General features: G+C 40.1%; 1 protein-coding gene across 5 annotated transcripts in view; it reads left to right on the plus strand.

The window, feature by feature from the left end:
- itprid1 (ITPR interacting domain containing 1) overlaps positions 1-20,783 on the plus strand; it is a 143,778-nt gene that overhangs the window by 19,111 nt on the left and 103,884 nt on the right. For 4 of the 5 annotated variants that reach the window (XM_043688817.2, XM_043688820.2, XM_043688819.2 and 1 more), the window contains exons 2-3: positions 12,677-12,877; positions 17,348-17,396. In XM_043688817.2, coding sequence (XP_043544752.2) covers positions 12,730-12,877; positions 17,348-17,396 — 197 coding nt within the window. In that variant the 5' untranslated portion in view covers positions 12,677-12,729. Of the gene's footprint in view, positions 1-12,676; positions 12,878-15,906; positions 16,061-17,347; positions 17,397-20,783 lie in introns of those variants that run through there. The other variant, XM_043688821.2, reaches the window with a different exon arrangement.

Below are 20,783 nucleotides of genomic sequence, written 5' to 3' on the forward strand. Positions count from 1 at the left end.
CAAAGTTGAAACAGCAGTGCTGCTGAAGGGCGGAATCTTAAGATGTGTTGAGGGGTAGTGGAGAGACGTGGGGTGGAGGTCTCTCATTCTATCCTTTGTCCACACTTTGAAAATGTGTTCCTATCAGATTTTTCTCCACCTTTTATCTAAGTCTGATCTGACATTGTATACTTCTATCAGATTACTTAACAACCTTCCAGTCAGAACAATCCCAGCTTAGAGTCATAATGGTTTGCAGCAGGAAAAGAGGCCCTTCAGTCCATCCTGTCACACGGTCATCAAACATCCATTGAATCTAAACCCATTTTCCAGTGCTTGGCCTTTGACTTTAACTTTGACTTTACACGCTATGGCATTTCAAGCGTTCAGCTAAATTGTTCTTAAATACTCAAAAGAACTGCGGATGGTGTAAATCAGAAAAAAAAACAGAAATTGTGAAAAAGTTCTGCCGGTTTGGCAGCATCTGTGGAGAGAAATCAGAGTTGACATTTCAGGTCCAGTGACCCTTCCACAGAACTGATGATCACTGGGAAAATATTGGTTTTCATGCCGAAGATAGGGTGGTGGGGAGTAGGAAAGGAATAAATGATAGGTGGAGATAGAGCCCAAAGAGAGAGAGAGAGAGAAGAACTGTTGCATAGACAAAGGAATGGATAACAATCTGGATAGGAGGGTGAATAGCTGTTAATGGGGACTGTCAGTTACTAACAATGGATTGTGTGTAACAACAGATTAGCACTTGTTATCACATAGTCTGTTATTATGCACAATCATTTTCGTTTCTCCAAACTAAACTAAACTGCAAATAAATGTCCTTCTGTTTGACATCATTCTGGTATTACTTGTGGTGTTTCTTTCATATCTTTGTTTTCTTTTGACAGTGCGTGGCCAGTACTCTGGTTGTCGTCTAACCAGAGCATTATAAAAGTTTAACATAACTTCTGTGATTGGACTTAATTTATATAAGATCGTAAATGCTTGCTAATTATTCTCTCAATACGTTCCATCCCTTCAAACATTCATTTAAATTGAGCCCTAGCTCCCTCTGATCCTGTAGACATTATTTTTATGACCAGACCATTTAAGCCTACATTGTCTCTCCATATTTTTCTCCCAAAATGCATCACTTCATACTTCTCAGGCTGTTAGCCTATCTATTTTCTACTGTAGTTGATTGGTATCATCAACTACAGTAGAAAATAGATAGGCTAACAGCCTGGGAAGACAAGTGACAACTAGAACTTTATTGGAACTAAACTTGAGAAATATGAAGTGATGCATTTTGGGAGAAAAAATATGGAGAGACAATGTAGGCTTAAATGGTCTGGTCATAAAAATAATGTCTGCAGGATCAGAAGGAGCTAGGGCTCAATTTGCATGAATTTTTGAAGGGATAGAACATATTGAGAGAATAATTAGCAAGCATTTGCGATCTTACATAAATTAAGGCCAATCACAGAAGTTATGTTAAACTTTTATAATGCTCTGGTTAGACAACAACCAGAGTACTGGCCACGCACTGTCAAAAGAAAACAAAGATATGAAAGAAACACCACAAGTAATACCAGAATGATGTCAAACAGAAGGACATTTATTTGCAAGTACAGTTTGGAGAAACGATAATGATTGTGCGTAATAACAGACTATGTGATAACAAGTGCTAATCTGTTGTTACACATAGTCCATTGTTAGTAACTGACAGTCCCCACTGATATTCCACCCTGACCTTAAATTTACCTGGACCATCTCTGACACCTTCCTCCCCTTCCTGGACCTCTCCAACTCCCAAAGCTACCTGGATTACACCTCTTCCCACCCTACCTCCTGCAAAAATGCCATCCTGTATTCCCAATTCCTCTGCCTCTGCCGTATCTGCTCCCAAGAGGACCAGTTCCACCACAGAACACACCAGATGGCCTCCTTCTTTAGAGACCGCAATTTCCCTTCCCACGTGGTTAGCGATGCCCTCCAACGCATCTCGTCCGCATCCCGCACCTCCGCCCTCAGACCCCACCCCTCCAACTGTAACAAGGACATAACGCCCCTGGTGCTCACCTTCCACCCTACCAACCTTCACATAAACCAAATCATCCGCCGACATTTCCGCCACCTCCAAACAGACCCCACCACCAGGGATATATTTCCCTCCCCACCCCTTTCCGCCTTCTGCAAAGACCGTTCCCTCCGTGACTACCTAATCAGGTCCACGCCCCCTTCAACCCACCCTCCCATCCTGGTACCTTCCCCTGCTACCGCAGGAATTGCAAAACCTGCGCCCACACCTCCTCCCTCACCTCCATCTAAGGCTCTAAAGGAGCCTTCCACATCCATCAAAGTTTTACCTGCACATCCACCAACATTATTTATTGTATCCGTTGCTCCCGATGCAGTCTCCTCTACATTGGGGAGACTGGACGCCTCCTAGGGGAGCGCTTTAGGGAACATCTCCAGGACATCCGACCCAATCAACCACACCGCCCTGTGGCCCAACATTTCAACTCCCCGTCCCACTCTGCCGAGGACATGGAGGTCCTGGGCCTCCTTCACCGCCACTCCCTCACCACCAGACGCCTGGAGGAAGAACGCCTCATCTTCCGCCTCTGAACACTTCAACCCCAGGGTATCAATGTGGACTTCACCAGTTTCCTTATTTCCCCTTCTCCCACCTCATCCCAATTCCAAACTTCCAACTCAGCACTGTCCCCGTGACTTGTCCTACCTGCCTATCTTCTTTTCCACCTATCCACTCCACCTTCCCCCCCGACCTACCACCTTCATCTCCTCCCCCACTCACCTATTGTACTCTATGCTACTTTCTCCCCACCCCCACCCTCCTCTCACTTCTCTCTCCACCCTTCAGGCTCTCTGCCTGTATTCCTGATGAAGGGCTTTTGCCCGAAACGTCGACTTTACTGCTCCTCGGATGCTGCCTGAACTGCTGTGCTCTTCCAGCACCACAAATCCAGAAGTTGATTGGTATCATCCTCACTGCTATCTACACCTCTAATTCTATGAGCCCCAATTCCATTAAACAACCTTTTAAGCAGTACTTTACTGGAAGTGTAGCTAGACAACGTCTGCTGCATTTACTTCATCCAACTTAGAGTCATAGAGATGTACAGCACGGAAACAGACCCTTTGGTCATCCATGCCGACTGGATATCCCAACTTAATTTCGTCCCACTTGCCAGCACTTGCCCATATCCCTCCAAACCCTTCCTATTCATATATCCATCCAGCCACGTTTTAAATGTTGTAACTGTACTGACTCCACCACTACCTCTGGCAGCTCATTCCATACCTGCACCACCCTCTGTGTGGAAAAAATTGCCCCTTAGGTCCCTTTTGTATCTTTCCCCTCTCCGTGATCGAGGTTGGGAAATAAATATTCCAAGGTACACAATATTTCAGAAACATTAGGCAGAATGAAAAGGAAGAGGGGTAGTTTTACAAATGCTAATAAAGGCAAGTTTGCCACCTTAATCACTTTATCCATCTACCTTCATACCTTAAAGGAGTGATATGCATGCATACCAAAGTTCCGCTGAAATTCAGTGCTTCACAGGGCATCATGTAGTCCCTTTCTTGTTTTTAAGACTGCCAGATCTCTCAGAAGCTCCTCATTTTCTATGCAGATACTGTCCTGAATTTCTATGACTGTTCAAGTAAGAATAAATGAGTCATTCTTGCATTGTTAGACTGTGACGTTTGGGGTACCACAAGGATCAGTACATGTACTCCAGCTGCTCACAATAACTATCAATGACTTGGAGGTGGGGATCATAGGGACCATCTATTGGCACAATGGTAGTATCCCTACCCCAAACCAGGAAGACTGGGTTCAACTGGAAGGTTCATTTCCAGACGTTTCATTACCCTACTAGGTAACATCTTCAGTGGGCCTCAGGTGAAGCAATGCTGAAAATTCCTGCTTTCTATTTATATGTTTGGGTTTCTTTGGGTTGGTGATGTCACTTCCTGTGGTGATATTATTTCCTGTGGTGAAGTCACTTCCGGTTTCTTTTCTCAGGGGATGGTAGATGGAGTCTAACTCGATGTGTTCGTTGATAGCATTCTGGTTGGAATGCCATGCTTCTAGGAATTCTCATGAGTGTCTTTGTTTGGCTTGTCCGAAGATGGCTGTGCTGTCCCATTCGAAGTGGTGTCCGTCGTCATCCGTATGTGAGGATACTAGTGAGAGAGGGTCATGTCCACAAAAAGTCACAGGATATCAGAAATGGTGAGAGGGTGGAAAGTGGAGGTGTACAAAGAGACATTGTTGTCCTTTTCAATAAGTCAGTGAAGGCAGACATGCATGTATAACCAGCTACAATAATCTCCCCAGTATCTGGCACACCTGGGGAATGGGGTGGGGGGAGATGGGGGGTAGTGTGGTGGGGTGCCTTTTAGCTGAATCTGTGGTTGCATGAGAAACACCCATGACAAGTGGGAGAACTCGACTCATTGCTGCCACAGGTGAATGTGTGTTTTAAAGATAAACATCCAGGACCACTCATTAATGCTAGTATACCTGGCTGCATTAGGTCATTCTGTCTTTATTGATTAAGATAAGTTTGAACTAGCTTTATAAAAGAATTTGATCCATTATTCCCTTCCAAGAACTAACACCAGTAAAGTCCCCATTATCCCTCATTATGGGCATTTAAGCGGGCATTGGATAGGCATATGGAGGATAGTGGGCTAGTGTAGGTTAGGTGGGCTTGGATCGGCGCAACATCGAGGGCCGAAGGGCCTGTACTGCGCTGTATTCTTCTATGTTCTATGTTCTATTTGGGTCCCAAGCATCTGGAATTTCCCCTTTGAATCTCAGATCCTGGTTGTATGAGAATTCTGGGTGCTTAGGATCAGATAATGGGGATTTCACAGAATTAGCTAATAGTGGAGCCTTTATCACAAGTGGATTTAAGTATAGGAGTAGTGAAGATGTGCTTCATTTCTGTAAGAGCTTGGTTAGTCTCCACCTGGAGTACTGTGTGCATTTTGGTCTCTTTAAGACCTTTAGACATAGGAGCAGAAGTAGACCGTTTGAGCCACTTGAACTTTCAATGAGATCAGACAATCCACTACTCTATTTCCTGCCTTATCCCCACGACCTTTGATTTCCTTAATGATCAGAACTCTATCTCAATCTAGAACATACTTAATCTCAGGAAAGCTATTATTACCATAAAGGAGGTGCAAAGAAAGTTCACCAGTCTTGCCAGGAGGTCCTAGGAAGAGAGATTGGGTAAATTGGTCCTTTATTCTCTGAAATTTCAAAGAATGAGAAGTGATCTCATCGAGCCCTATAAAATACTTGAAGGGATAGACAACGGCGACGAGATGTTCTCCGATATCTACAAGATCAAGGAAGGCGCCAGAGGCATCGTATACGAGGTGGAGGGGAAGGTCATTTCCAGAACTGAAGGTAGATGTCAGTAAGATGTTTCCTCTCATTGGGGAGTCTCGAACCAGAGGGCGCAATTTCAAAATTAGGGCAGGGGTGACATTTAGGACCGAGATGAGGAAAACTGTTTTACTCAAAGGGTTTTGAATATTTGGAATTTTCCACCCCAGATGCCTCTCAAAACCCAGTCTTTGAGTATAATTCAGGTAGGACTGTTAGATTTCTGATTCCCCATTCCATATTGGCATAGAATAGGTAAAAGGAATTAAGGGTTCAATTAACCGTGATTGTATTAAATGACAGAGCAGCTTGATGGGCTGAATGGCCTACCCTTGTTCCTAACTTCCTTGATCTTGTTCTCAAACAATTCAACGTGGGCCACACAAAGGCTGGCAGCTCATAACTCTGCTAAGTATGTGAGGATGTGCGAAAACAGCAAAGTAAAGTATACAGATGGTTGCACCCTACAGGGAAGCATAAAGTGAGTGAGTGATAAGAAAGCAGGCTAAGAACCATAAGGTATATCCTGTGTAGATGCAGGAGATGAAAGGTATATGTTCCTCTTGGCAGAAGTTGCAAGTTGTAGATGACTCTCAGCTCCAAAGCAAAGTGTAGAAAAGTTGAATTAGAGTGTAAGTTGGTCCAATAACAGGCACGTGGCTGGTGATTTACCTATGCTGACTTGCATGGATGAACGATCATGGAGGGTGGTGGCCATGGAGACTGTTGTGAAGAAACAGTTATGGATGGTCAGGACAAGCATTTAGCAAGCTGCAGCTCCCAGGTACCCACATAGATTTGTATATTGGGAATATGGGCTGTCTAGTTTCTTGGAAAGGAGAAGAAAATTGATGCATAGATAAAGCAAGTTAGGGTGTTAATGCAATGTAAATATATGAACATAAAGTAGTCATGCTCAATGGCGAGAGTCTGAAGTTGTCATTTAAGGCTTGAGGGGAAATAAAATCACAACATTGGTTTCTCAAAATTAAGAATTTGATGTTTTTCAATCTCTCCATATTTTCCTACACTTTCAACTACCAAGACAGGGTGGGGTAATTTCAGTAAAAGTATAGTTTTAATGTTTGCAGTTTGCTCAGAATTCATATTGGATTCAACCAGTAAGATATGCCATTCTACCCAACCAGTTTATATCAGTGTTTACACTTCACTCAAAACTCCTCCAATTTTACCTCACCTAAATCTACCATCATATGTTTATCTAGTTGTCCTTTATGAATCTGTGTTGTTCATTGCAACCAGTGGCAGTAAGTTCAATGTTCTTACCATTCTTTCAATAAAGCTTCTTAATTTATTATTTAATTTCTTGCTGGTTATCTTATAATGACACTTGCATTTCTACTTGGAGGTATTGAACTGTGAGTGAAGTAATAGATTTCAAAAGGATATACCTTCCCGCAGGGTGATATTGAGAGAGGCAAATCAACGGTGATTTTCAATGATGATTATCAGAAGAAAAAATTGTAGGCTATTGAGAAAATGGAGCTAGCCCTCAGAAAACCAAGTGGTCTCCTGTGCTGTAACCAACCGTTCAATAATTCTATGATGAGTAACACTACCTAAGTGCAAACTGTTATTACAAAAAAGCATTTGTCATTTTGCTCTTACCAGTTTAAATACAATATTAATTCCATATACTTTTTGGGATTTCTAAGAATTGAAGCATCTCCCTGTATTAAAAGCTTCGGCCTTTTTAAAAACTCATTGTAATTCAGTGGCACTAAAAACGGCTTATTGCTAATATAGGTGAAAATAGATGCTCCAGAATGCAAATTAGATAAGTAGGAAGTGTGCTTATCAAATGCACTAGACACTTAGCATGCTCTCAGTCGGGCAGCATACTCAGCATTGGTCATGGACTAATTTCGCTGTCATATGAGAAGACCTCAACCCCAATCACCGTTCTCGTTAGGTGAAACTAAAACTCAGATGGGTGTCGTGTGTTTTTTTTGGAAGCATCAAGGAGGCACACTGTATTGGTGAGAACTTGCTGAAATAAGTCTATTTATATTTTGCACATTAATGATTATTTTAACTAAAGCTGCTTAACTTCATATTTCTCCACAAACAAGTAATCAATCTTAAATGGAGGAAGACTGAGGTGTTTTTAATATCTTAGGTTTGGCCTAACATGATGAATTACAGTGCATTCCTATTTTAGATTTTGCAGGAACTGATTGTGAAGAGAAATAACTTATTTTTCAAAACATTTAAGGTTCTCAATATGTTAAGGAATTTAGACTCCTTCTTACACACCCAGTGTATGAATTAGTAGCAGAGATAAGCAGCATGGTCCCTTGAGTCTAATATGCTATTCAATAAAATCATCAAAGATCTGTGGTTACAGCGCATTCCCGCCTACCCCCAATAAGCATCCACTTTGGTTCTCAAGAACCTATCTATCTCTGGATAAAAATATTCAAAGGTTCTGCTTCTACTAAAACTCTTGAGGAAGACAGTTTCAAAGATTCATGAATCTCTGTGACGAAGAGAATTCTCCTTTATCTCTGTCCAAAGAGGGCGGCCCCTTATTTTCAAACTATGTTCCCAAGTTATTCAATTCTATAACAAAAGGAAACCTTCAATCCACATCACCCAGTCAAGACCTGTCAGGTTCTTGTAAGTTTGAATCAAGCAGCTTCTTACTCTTCTAAGCTCCAGTGGAGTGTATCCATTTCCTCATAAGAAATTTCTAGATATCAGCTTATTAAGTTTTGTTACCCATCTCTCAGTGCTGTTGTAACCAGGGATATAGCATTCAGAGAACCTGAGATCTTCTAGACCCATTGCACATTTTAGATTTCACTGAAGGTGGATGGATGCACCAGTGCAATAAAACAAAATACTGCTGATGCTGGAAATCCAAAACAAACACAGAAAATGTTGGAGAAACTCAACAGGTCTGGCAGTATCTGTGGAGAAAAAAATAGAATTAACATTCAAAACTGAATTAATACAGATTTCACGTCATTAGATGGTATAACTGGAATACCCTTCAGCTTCCGATGTGGGAAGTAAAATGTTTTCATTCTATGAGTTGAGGGATTGTAGCCAAACAAATTCTGAGTTGCCATTTGGAGAATGCAGAGCCTCACTGAATTGTGAAGAAAATCTCTATTAGTTTGGTTAGACTGGCAGCCTGTATCAGTTACTGCATAAGTATATCACCTACAAAATTTTACAAAAGCTAGACTGACTTACAGCCACTCAGTTATACTCAGCTGTTCCCACAATGCTTTCGGTTAAGGAATTCAAGGATAACCCAGTGATGATCAAGACATTGTGATATATATTCAAGTTAGGATGCTGTAACATGGGGTAAGGAACTATGGTGATGGTATTTCAATCTATTTGTTTCCTTTATGCTTCTGAGTGAAGAAAGTCAAAGAACTGGAAGTTAGCATTTGTGAATTCTTAGCAAGCTATTGCAGTACATTACGAAAATTGTGTACACTGTAACCACTGTGCAAGGGTGAGTGGATGCTTAAAGAGTTCAAGTGGATGAGGTGTCGAACAACATTTGTGCCAGATGGTTTTAATAGTTAAGGATGTCACTGATACAGGCCAAAGGAGAGCATTCCATCACGCATTTGTGCCCTGTACGTGGTGGACTGGAAATGGGTTAGCCATCATTGTTGCCTCTTTCACTTTGTTATTGAAGGTGGCCATTTCGTGTGTGCGTATGTGTGTGTAAGATCATTTACTGCGGCTGGTTTTTGATGCAGTGATGTCATTAGTGTGGATTTAATTCTTAAATGAGCTGAGGTTAGCATGAAGGTCTCTCCTTCTCAATTTCTCCCCTTGCCTGAGACATAGTAACCCTTCGGTTCGTCCACCGCCAAATGTCTCGAATGAGAGAGCAGCCCTACAGTCCAGAAGGACTTTGGCGACTTTAGTATTTATTGTGCATTCTAACATGGCTGTGGACCAAAATACCTGACCTGAATGTCTTTCCATCATGCTGACATGAGTAAATTATCTGATTTTCTTAAGACTGCCGAGCCTTTCTACCTTGCTTTCTCGCCTTTGCTGTTCAATGGAAGCTAGTCTATTAATTAGAATGCTTTCATATATATTCCTCTATCTGGTGGACATTCCACATTCCCTGAGATTCACCTTCAAGGAGCTCTTGAAACTTAATCTTGACTTACTTGACAAGTAGTGTCTAAGTTGGTGTAATACGTGATCACAAAATCATAGAGTCATAAAGGGATTTTATCATCAGTCATATGTTCTGCATGTCTGTTCATCTAGAGGATGATGGCTGATGGTTTTTGCCTTGAACTACTGGGTACTTCAACCAAAGGCAACAAATGTGAAATCTATCCAATTGTTTACTACGCCTGAGTAGACTGTCCATGTACCCCAGGAATACTGAAATATACATATTACCATAATTTTATGGATAGGAAGATTTATTCTAAGTTATTACACCTTTTTTCATAGTCTCTTGTGTAAATGGACCAACACTAAAGCATGTTCTGACATTCTATTTGCCACCCCACTGTCAAGTAATTATTCAATACCCTTTTGAAAACCATGAATACATCTACCACATCCTCAGATCCTAATGGATCATCAGGAAAAAAAACTTTTCCTCATTTGGTTCTTTTCACAACTGAACCTATCCGTGGGTGACTCATTGGATTCCAGTATCCCTGGCAACTTCTTCAGGAATCATAACTTCTTCTTGGCCAAACAATAACTATTTCATAACAACTAGGTGCAACAATACTTCAGGTATTGCATACAAAACTCTTGATCCTTATGGTTATTATTATTATTATGTGTCTTGCAGATGCCTTTGCCTGACTTGGTGTTCCTATGATAAAGTTTAGATGGGTACTTGATAAGCAGTTAGTTAACTGCACCTCAATAACCTTTAACCAAGAGAATTTCTATGTCATCATGACCAGAGGAACAATGAGAGAATCTATTGGTTAGAGTTCAGAAACAACAAAGATGCTATCATCTGCTGATATATCTATCGTCTTCAAAATTTAAAAAAAATTTGTTCATTTGTGGGATGTGGGCTTACTGGCTGTCCTGCATTTATTGCCATCCCTAGTTGCCCTTAAGAAGGTGGTGATGAGCTGCCGTCTTTACCACTGCAGTTTACCTGCTGTGGGTTAACACACAATGCCATTAGGGAGGAAATTCCAGGATATGGAGCCAACAAAAGTTAAGGAACAACAATATATTTCCAAGTCAGGATGGTGCATGGAGGAGAACGTGAAGATAGTGGTGTTGCCATATATATGCTGCCCTTGTCCTTCTAGATGGAAGTGGTCATGGGTTTGGAAGATGCTGTCTGAGGATCTTTTGTGAGTTTCTGCAGTGCATCTTGTAGATAATACAAATAGTAAGAGTTAAGCAGAGCGTTGAGCATGTACACTAGTAGGTTTTCTGAACCTTTATAAAACTCTCAAATAAAAACAAAGTGCTGGAGAAACACATCGGGTCAGTCAGCATCTGTGGAGAGAAAAATGGAGTTCAAAGACCCTTCATTAGATGCCCCATTAGAATACAGTATCTAGTTCTGGTCATTTAACTTTAGAAAAACCCAACAATTCTTGAGGCAGTGCTCGGGAGGTTGACTTGAATGATTCTAATTATGAGTCACTTTAACTACAAGGTCAACCTGTAGAAGGATTGTTCTTCCTGAAACAAAAGAGGTTGAGGAAGTATTTGATTGTAGAAGATTGAGAGGTTTACATAGGCAGTGAATGAAAATCTATTCTTGTTAATTTTGGTTCAAGAGTGAGGATGCAGCATTGATGTTTAGGTTAAATACAGACTTATGTAAGAAAGAACATTTTAGGCAGTGGCTGGAGGTGACTGACCTGGAACTCAATGCCTGAAGTGATGGAAAGGGAGATGATAATGATATCCAAAGGTAACTGGATGGACACTTGAGAAAAATAAACTTATTGTGCTGTTGGCATAGAGCAAGGCAATGGAACTAGCTGGCTTGCTAATGAGCCAGCACAGCCTCAATGGACAAATTGGCCTACTTTTGTACCATTATGTCTTCACTTCATCCTCAAGCCAACCAGAACTTGTAATGATTACTGCCAGAAACGAAATTATATATAACAACACATGATTGGCACCTGAAATTTGACCTCACTGAATTTGCTCAGCACTTGATATTTAACATAACAAAATGACTCCAACTTTGTTTGCTTTAGAGATCTAATCTCATTTGTTTTTTGGATAAACATTGTGATAGTATAATTCTCAATGAAATGTATCACTGTGTCTGAATCAAAGTGTATTGGGCTTTTACCTGGCCTGGAGACTAAAGGACAATTTGATTGTGGTATATGCTAAGAAATCACATACATCTGCCATGATTTTAGACCATAAGACATAGGAGCAGAAATTAGGCCATTCAACCCATTGAATCTACTCCACCATTCAATCATGGCTGATAAGTTTCTCAAGGAGAAAGTGAGGTCTGCAGATGCTGGAGATCAAAGTTGAAACTTTATTGCTGGAACAGCACAGCAGGTCAGGCAGCATCCAGGGAACAGGAGATTCGACGTTTCGGGCACAGGCCCTTCCTCAGGAATGAGCAGAGAGGAAGGGCCTGTGCCCGAAACGTCGAATCTCCTGTTCCCTGGATGCTGCCTGACCTGCTGTGCTGTTCCAGCAATAAAGTTTCAACACTGATAAGTTTCTCAATCCTATTCTCCTGCTTTCTCCATGTAACTCTTGATCCCCTTGACAATCAAGAACCTATCTATCTCTATCTTAAATATACTCAATGACCTGGCCTCCACAGCCTTCTGTGGCAGTGTATTCCATAGATTCATCACTCTCTTTGGCTGAAGAATTTTCTCCTTAGCTTCGTTCTGAAAGATCTTCCCTTTACTCGAAGGCTATGTCCTCGTGTCCTAATCTCTCCTACCAATGGAACTATCTTCCCAACATCCAGTCTGTCCAGAACATTCAGTATTCTGTATTTTTTTCATCCATGAGAAATCGGTGAGGATGGTGTTTGTGTTGATGGAGAAGGCTATGGGTAACAAATGTCGGATTTTTTAAAAAAATCCGGCTCTATTTGTATGGCAAATCTGCTTCCAAGGTGGCAATGCCTTTTAATCTGCAAACCAAATGTAAATATCTGAGCTGATTAAAAATGCCATCCAATACCTGGTTAAGGTGATCCCTGAAACTGAATTTGGGGCTGCTTTTTATGGTACTTGCAAAAATTAAATAAAATCTTTTTATCATATTTTGCAGCTTTTATAATCACTAGTCTAAATGCTGCTTGAAGATTCCTAGCTATCAAGAAAATGGCTTCAATCTCACTTCATCAATCAGTGCTCAGCAACCTTGACAAGACAAAGAGGATAAATCAAGCATCAATGTGGACAGTCATGGATGAAAATTCATCAGGAACAGTAACAGATGATATGTCTACCTCTCTCCATACAAAGAACAGTAAGAGATTTAAGGTTTTCCTGTTGATAAATGTCAGTGAATAGCGTGGGAATATTTTCTTCATCTATTGTACCAAGTCTTGACAGACAAATTACTGTTATTAATGATATAGGCAATACAGAAAATTAAATCATCCATAGCCAACAGATTGCTTCAAAGTTCTCTAACTCTGCCACAGGAGAAAGTGAGGACTGAGACGCTGGAGGTCAGAGTCAAAACGTGTGGTGCTGGAAAAGCACAGCAGGTCAGGCAGCATCCAGGGAGCAGGGGACATTCCTGATGAAGGGCTTATGACCAAAACGTTGACTCTCCTGCTCCTTGGATGCTGGCTGACCTGCTGTGCTGTTCCAGTGTTCTGTCACATCAGCCATGAATAGACAACAACTAACCAGAAGAAAATGTTGCTCCACCATTCCTGTCCACAAATATGAGGAGTCCTGCACATCAGTGAAAAATAGAAGGCTGTGGTTTTTTGCAATTATCTTCAGTCAGAAATGTTGACTCAAAAATCCATCTGGGTCTCCTCCAGATGTCCACATCATATCAGCTGCAAGTCTTCAGTCAACTTGATTTGCCCTATCTGTTATCAAGAAATGGCCAAATGCACAGCAAGTGTCATGGGACCTGACATCAGGCCAGCAGTAGTTCTGAAGACCTCTGCCCTAGAACCATCTGTGTCTTTAGCCAAGCTGTTCCAATACAGCTACAAAAATTTACATTTATGCAAAAATATACAAAATTGTCCCAGGTATGACTGTCCACAAAATATAAGATAAATGATCAAGCCATTAATCTACTCTAAATCATTCATAAAGTGGAGGAAGCTAAGAAATACAAACACGATAGCACTTGTTCATCAATGTTCAATTTTGATTCTGCCAGGGACACCTGGTTTCTGACCTGATTGCAGCCATTATTAATACATAGATAACAGAGCTGAATTCAAGACATGAGGTGATTAGTGGCATTAATAACCCTTGACATCAAGGTAGCATTTGACCAAGTGACAACAAACAGCACAAGCAAAATTGTAGTAAATAGAAATCAGGAGACAAACTCTCACTGGCTGGAGTCCTACGTAAGTGTTAAAGTCACAGAGATCTACAAGGCAGAAAAAGACCCTTTGGCCCATCATGTCCACGCCAATCAAAAACAACCATCCTACATTTCTAGTCCTGTTTTTCAGCACTTGGCCCATAATCTTGTTCTTGATGTCAGAAAATGCACATCAAAATGCTACTTAAGTGGTGTGAGTGTTTCTGCCTCTGCCACAGTTCTAGATTCCTATCACCATCTGGATGGCAAGTTGTTCTCCACAACTCGTCTCAAACCTCTGTCCTTTAACTTAATTGTATGCATCCTCAACATTGATCCCTCCAACAAGGGGAATAGTCTCTTCCTGTCTATCATATCCATGCCCATCATAATTTTATACATTTCAATCATGTCCCCTCTAAATGTCCTTTGCTCTAAGGAAAACAGTCACAGTCTGTCCAAACTCTCTTCATAACTGAAATTCTCCAGCCCAGGTAACATGCTGGTAAACTTTCTATGCACCCTGACCAGTGCTGTCACATCACTGCTGTAGTGTGGATTTCAGAATTGCACACAATGCTCTAGCTCTGGCTTGACCAACCTTTCAAAAGCTTCCAGCATCACCTTCATGGTTATCCAGCAGAAAGGAAGATGGTTATGGTGGTTGGAGGTCAATCATCCACTCCTCAGGGCACCTTTGCCAGAGATGCTCAGAGTGGAGTCCTAGATCCAACCATCTTCAGCTACTTCATTAATTACCTTTCCACCATCATAAGCAATAATAAGAATGAATGAATCCAAGAAAAATCCATGGAAAACGCGCTTTAGATGTGACTAAGCATTGTTATGTAATTTGTTGTACAGAGCAAAAGAGACAGGGTGCCTGAAATGACACCTCCAAAAGATACCTCGAAGGAAGGAAATGATAATAATACTAATGAACCTGCACCGATATGTGTTAAAATGAGCTTTAATCTGATGATGAATGTTTCCATCATAGATTTTCTTAATTGTGCGGTATTAATGTATATAGTGCAGTTAAGTGACAACATTATCTTGAGTTACTATATACTGGTGATTCTTACAAGATTGTACAACTATTCTTTGCTTTTTTTGACAATGCCAACACTTTGAGATATTGCAGTACAAGTAAGGCAGATGTTGAAGAACTAGGTCAGAAGGATAGGTTTTAAAAAAGAGCTTTCTGAAGGAGGAAGGAGAGCCAAAAAGGTTAAGTGGTTTATTGAAAGAACAAATAACATAATATGATGTGATACAATGCTCATCCCTTTTTGGGATGACAATGGATCAAGTCTACCTCCTAATTAACTACCCTCAAGAGGGAATAGGTAGGGGGAATCAGAATTCCAGGACTTATAACTGGGTCTGCTGAGTCTGATCAAACTTTACCCAAAAAATAAGAGACAGTTGAGATTGTTACCTTCTTCATGATATTCTCTGGTTTTAAATCTGCCAGAACATAATTTCCCTAAACATTGCATGTGTTGAAGTGAAACTATTATTCTCTCACCACAATAGCAGTTGGGTTTCTTGAATTACTGATACAGTTTGAGACAGAGTGAGACAGCTTGAACTTTAAAGCATACAAAGTTTTCAAACTAGCAAATGTGCAATTTAGTGTCTATATGAAAAGCATAAAGCATGAATCTGGATCAATCGAGAAAAGGAAAAGGTAGCTGGTTTTTACTTCTATTAAAAAATTGAGTATTAAAATTTACAAGTTACAGTGATTTTATTTTAGAAAGGAGAGGATATTGATTAAATACTAAAGTTATACTGCTTTAATTCCTGGCTGTGTAAGACTACATTCAAAATGAAAGTCTACTGATTCAAAGTATGTTCATGTGCTTATATTAAATACTTGGGGTTATAAAGTGAATTGTGGAACTTTTTTTGATTCATACTAACCCTTCCTTTTTTAATTTCTCATATTTTGTGAAAGAGATACCTATTGTAATGAAGAAAAGATGGATCTTCGGTGACAATTATTTTTGCTAAGTCAAATACACCTTCAAAGGAGATAAGAAGAATTGTGATCTAATATTCTTCTATCTGAATGGTATCAGAAGTGGCAATGTATGTTTTCATGCTTATGTAAGAAAAAAAGTCATAGAACGTAATTTTTAGGTTTGTGCATTTTCTTATCAATCAATTTACATTGTGGTGAAGGGAATCAACCATATTGTGTTTCTAACTATTTTATTTTCTGCAAGCTTACCACAAAGTAAATATTTAATGTTAATTTCTCTACTTTTAGGATATCATTTGACCCTTATTCCTTTGGAGTAAGGCCTTGGCAGCTGAATTTACAGCAGCTAATGATAGAACAATTGTAAGTGTGAGGCCAGAATTAGAGAAGCAAAGGTTTCTTAAAAGACTGTAGATTTTTCATAGAACAAATTAAATGTGAGATCTAACTGTAGTGGCAATTTACCACTTGCAGCATAATGTAGCTAAGAAAATATAATAAATAGGTTAAAACTGGCCAGTTGAGAGACAGAATCTCACTCCACATCATGATCATGCTCTGAATGAAAGGCATAAAAGTGAATGCTTAGGGTGACAAGATATTCTGGTTTTACTGGCACAGTTTTGGTATTTCATTAAATCTCTTGACGTTGTTTAAATTTGTTTTAAAAATAGTTCAAATATCCTGGTTTGCACCATTTTCTTTTTTATCATGGATGTTGTGAAACTTGAAAGGGTTCAGAAAAGATTTGCAAGGATGTTGCCAGGGTTGGAGGATTTGACTATATGGAGAGGCTGAATAGGCTGCTACTGCTTTCTCTGGAATGTCGGATGCAGAGGGGTGACCTTATAGAGGTTTACAAAATCACGAGGAACATGGATAGGATAATAGACAAGGTCTTTTCCCTGGGGTGGGGGAGTCCAGAACTAGAGGGCATAAATTTAGGGTGAGGAGGAATGAGTTAAAAGGGACCTAAGGCTCAAATATTTCACGGTGAGGGCGGTCTGTGTATGGAATGAACTGCCAGAGGAAGTGGTGGAGGTTTGTACGATTACAGCATTTAAAAGACATCTGGATGGGTATGTGAGTAGGAAGAGTTTAGAAGGAAATAGGCCAAGTGCTGACAAATGGGACTAGATTAGGTTAAGATATCTGGTCGGTATGGACGAGTTGGTTGGAAGGGTCTGTTTCTGTGCATGCATCTCTATGACTTTATACTCTCGGATTGTGTCTATTTTTTAACTACATTATCATTAAATTACTAATGAAAATCAATTAAAGATTGCCACCAGGAACCTCCTTTATACAATGATCAATGTGTGGAGGGAACGTTGGGCAGGGTATTATTGCAGCAAACTTGGTGCCATTATGGAGGGATAAATGAATTGAATTGCATTGTTTAATCTTTCTGATCAGTACTTGTTTTTAATCTTGTGCTTCCTTAGGAGACTATAAGCAACAAAGTATTCAAGAATGGCTCAACACTAGCTGCATGTAAGTAATCATTGCTTATGCATTAGAATTTGTAAGCTGTTTTTTCCTTTTCAATTCAGTGAAAAAGAGACCATTTTCCTTCCTATTCTTTTCTTCATTCTTTGTTTCCTGATGATAATGGTCATGCACTAGCTGCTCCTCTGTCAATATGATGACAATCCGTACTAAGAATCCATAATCTGTTATCAATCTGTATTTTATTTGCTTGTAGAATTATAAATTTGAGCATTTGTGAATTCCATGATCACATAAATCACTTCCCTTTTAGTAAAAGATGCACACTATATATAAGTTGTTCATTCATAAAATTTGAGAAGTTGCATGACAGTGCAATTGAAATATGACTATTTTCAGAGTGTGATACAAATCAGTATGATTAAGTACAGTACATGGCAGACTCAAGTGACTTCTGTATACAGGGATGATTGTATTTATATATACATTATATCATACATTTTCTGATAGACATGGTTCCAAAGATTTGGTGCATTATGCTAGGATTGCCCTAAACTGGGATGGTTCCCATTGAGCTTTTGTGACAGTGCACCCCTCAAGGTAAAGCTCTGTACTTGAAAATTTGTGAGGCTTTGATAACCACGGACTACCTGGCAATTCTTTTAACCAGAAGACAGTTTTTTTGGGTAGATCAAAGAACCTCTTTTCTCTGAGTTAATTGACTTCTAGCTGCAGTTGATGTCAGTCTAAATGTGCTTTCCAGAAGTAGTACAAACAGTACAGAATTCTTTCTTCTCGAACTGCAATAATGAATCTCAATGGAACCACAGCACCTTTTCCACAGATGTTTCTTGCAAATGCATATACTCCATTGTTGTTATCTTGGAGGACAATTGATGTTGCTCTGAGACAATTGGTGTGAATGAAGGATTTCAGGAGGAGAATCCATTTTTTAACCACCAGACAATCTCCAGTCATTTCTTCTATAACTTGATGGTTCCGTTCTTGTGCAACATCAAGTTATAGAAAAATCACACTTGAGAAGCAGTGCTTAAAGATTTGGCGCTGTAATCGCATTACAACCAACACACAAAGTTTATGCTATAGAAATAGCATCCCCAATTCACCAATCACATTTCTGCGAATTCGTGTTATAACAGAACAAACACTACATCTTGGTGTAGTTTGACAGTTCTCCCAATTTGACATTTTGCCAAATAAATTTGGCAGTTTAGCTGGGGAATTATTCAACACAATTCATGAGACTTTTATTTCATAGAGATTCATTGCTGACCACTTTCTAATGAAGCTGTGATAAAAGGTCTTTCTCTGCAAAAAACGTTCCACAAGATAAAAGTATTGCAGCACAGTCAAATTGAATGAAGAATTCATATGGCAATCTAAACAGATCCATCTGTTGTGCAGGAGGGTACAGGTTGTAATTAGAGCAATTGACACTGAAGGGGGTGTTGGAGGCTACCACAAAGACTGGCGGAAAGCAGGGCATTTTTTAAAAGGTCCACCTTGGCACTGTGGAACCTGTCTACCAATAAGGCCCTCCACCTCCTCCCACTCACTATCCTAGCTATTACGCCCTACACTCCAAAATTGCCCCTCATGTCCCTCATGCCAGGATATGGCACTTCTATGCCTAGTCACTCATTATAAATTCCATAGAATTAATGGTGTTTGTATTGCTGGATACACCTGCACTTAATGGTTGTCATCAAGATGAGGCTGGCATTGATTATACATTCTCCTTCTTCTAGCTCCACTAGATGTGAGTATGTACAGATAGTCAGACAGCTGACTGTCTTGGTGCTGGGTCAGAAATGGAATGCACTGTACTGCATGTACAGCCCTGAGTTTTGTTTACTTCAGATGACCAAGTTCTTGTCCAGGATCAAAAGTGAATGTCATGTCCTCTTTCCTGATTTCCACTTTACTTTAGCTATGCAATTCTCCCAGTACTTGATGCATGTCCTGACCTTTCTGGGCCATATTCCCAGCATTTCAAGTGAGTTGATCTAACTGTGAAGAAGATAGAGGACCTTTTTAGCCCAGTTATGAAAATTGTGGCTCATGTTTGTTCTGATTTATTTTGACTCCTGAGGCAAGTACAAACTGGTTTCAGATGGTCATCAGTCTGTGGAGAGTCAATGGATCCATGTAGACTGTGGTGGTATTGTCCATTTTTAGACAGCCCTGAACCAATGTGTCTCTGCTGGCTGGGATCATCACCACAATTGGGGTTTGACTACAAGAAACATTTGTGGTTCCAGAATACTGCACCAATGAAACATTTATCTGTTACCTATATCCAGCCATCCTCTGGCCTCATTGTTTGGCACATTGGAATCAGGTTTGCAATGCCAGTCCTTGCCCAGCAGAAAAGGTTTTGAAAGTAACCAATGTTACTTCAGCAAGGATTCTAACAGCTAATAGACAGAGAAGGCATTCACTCCGTCCATCTGCACTGGATTTTACTTGATCCAGATCCCCGAGATGAGGGGGCAGTAACTAATCTGCTACAACACCCAATTAGTCCCACTTCCCATTGTACGCTCTCCGCTGTTTCATTCTAGAAGTAAAATGTCATTGCCTCATCTCACTGATATTTTTCAATTCTGTACAAAGATGTATATTTTTCCTTGAAAACAGTAGGACATTTGTTTTAATAATGGCACAGTGCAGGCGATGTCATCTATTTATTTTGTACAGCCAGTTATTTAAAATATTGATTTTCCACATCACTGATATAATCACTGGCACCTTTACAGGGAAGCAGTGGGAAAGATTTCTTGCCTGTGGTTCTGCCTTAAGCTGAGAAATTAATTAGATGGAGATCTGTAACTTCCTGAAGTATGAAATCTCTAATCCATCTTTAGTAAAGGAAATCAATTCATTTGTAAAAGGAAATATCAGACACATTCTCCCATGTGTCAGCCACTTTCTCTTAAAGATACTTCCATACTGATGCAGTATGATCTGGTACCTACAGAATACGCTCTGAAAACTGCTGGACAATAGTGATGAGTTCACCGTGCTTCTCGTTATTCACTCATTATTATGTGGAGGTGCCAGTCTTGGACTGGGTCGGACAAAGTTAAAAATCACATAACACCAGGTTATTTGGAGGTACTAGCTTTCACAGCACTGCTCCCTGATGAAGGAGCACCATTTTGAAAGCTAGTACCTCCAAATAAATCTATTAGACTGTAACCTGGTGTTGTGTGATTTTTAACTTAAGCTTATTATTGGTCTCTTTCTCAGAAAACAACTGAAACCAGGTGACTGAGTTTATTCAGGGCTTGCTTAAATAGATTTTTGATAGATTAGATAGTCAAGGATTAAGGGGTGCAGACAGAAAAGTAAGGTTGATCAGCCATGATCTTATTGATGGGAGACCAGGTTTGAAGGGCTGCTGTATTG

The sequence above is a fragment of the Chiloscyllium plagiosum genome, unplaced genomic scaffold (assembly GCF_037043375.1).
Source record: "Chiloscyllium plagiosum isolate Xiang-an unplaced genomic scaffold, Cpla_swu_hap1 HiC_scaffold_4, whole genome shotgun sequence".
Lineage (NCBI taxonomy): Eukaryota > Metazoa > Chordata > Chondrichthyes > Orectolobiformes > Hemiscylliidae > Chiloscyllium > Chiloscyllium plagiosum.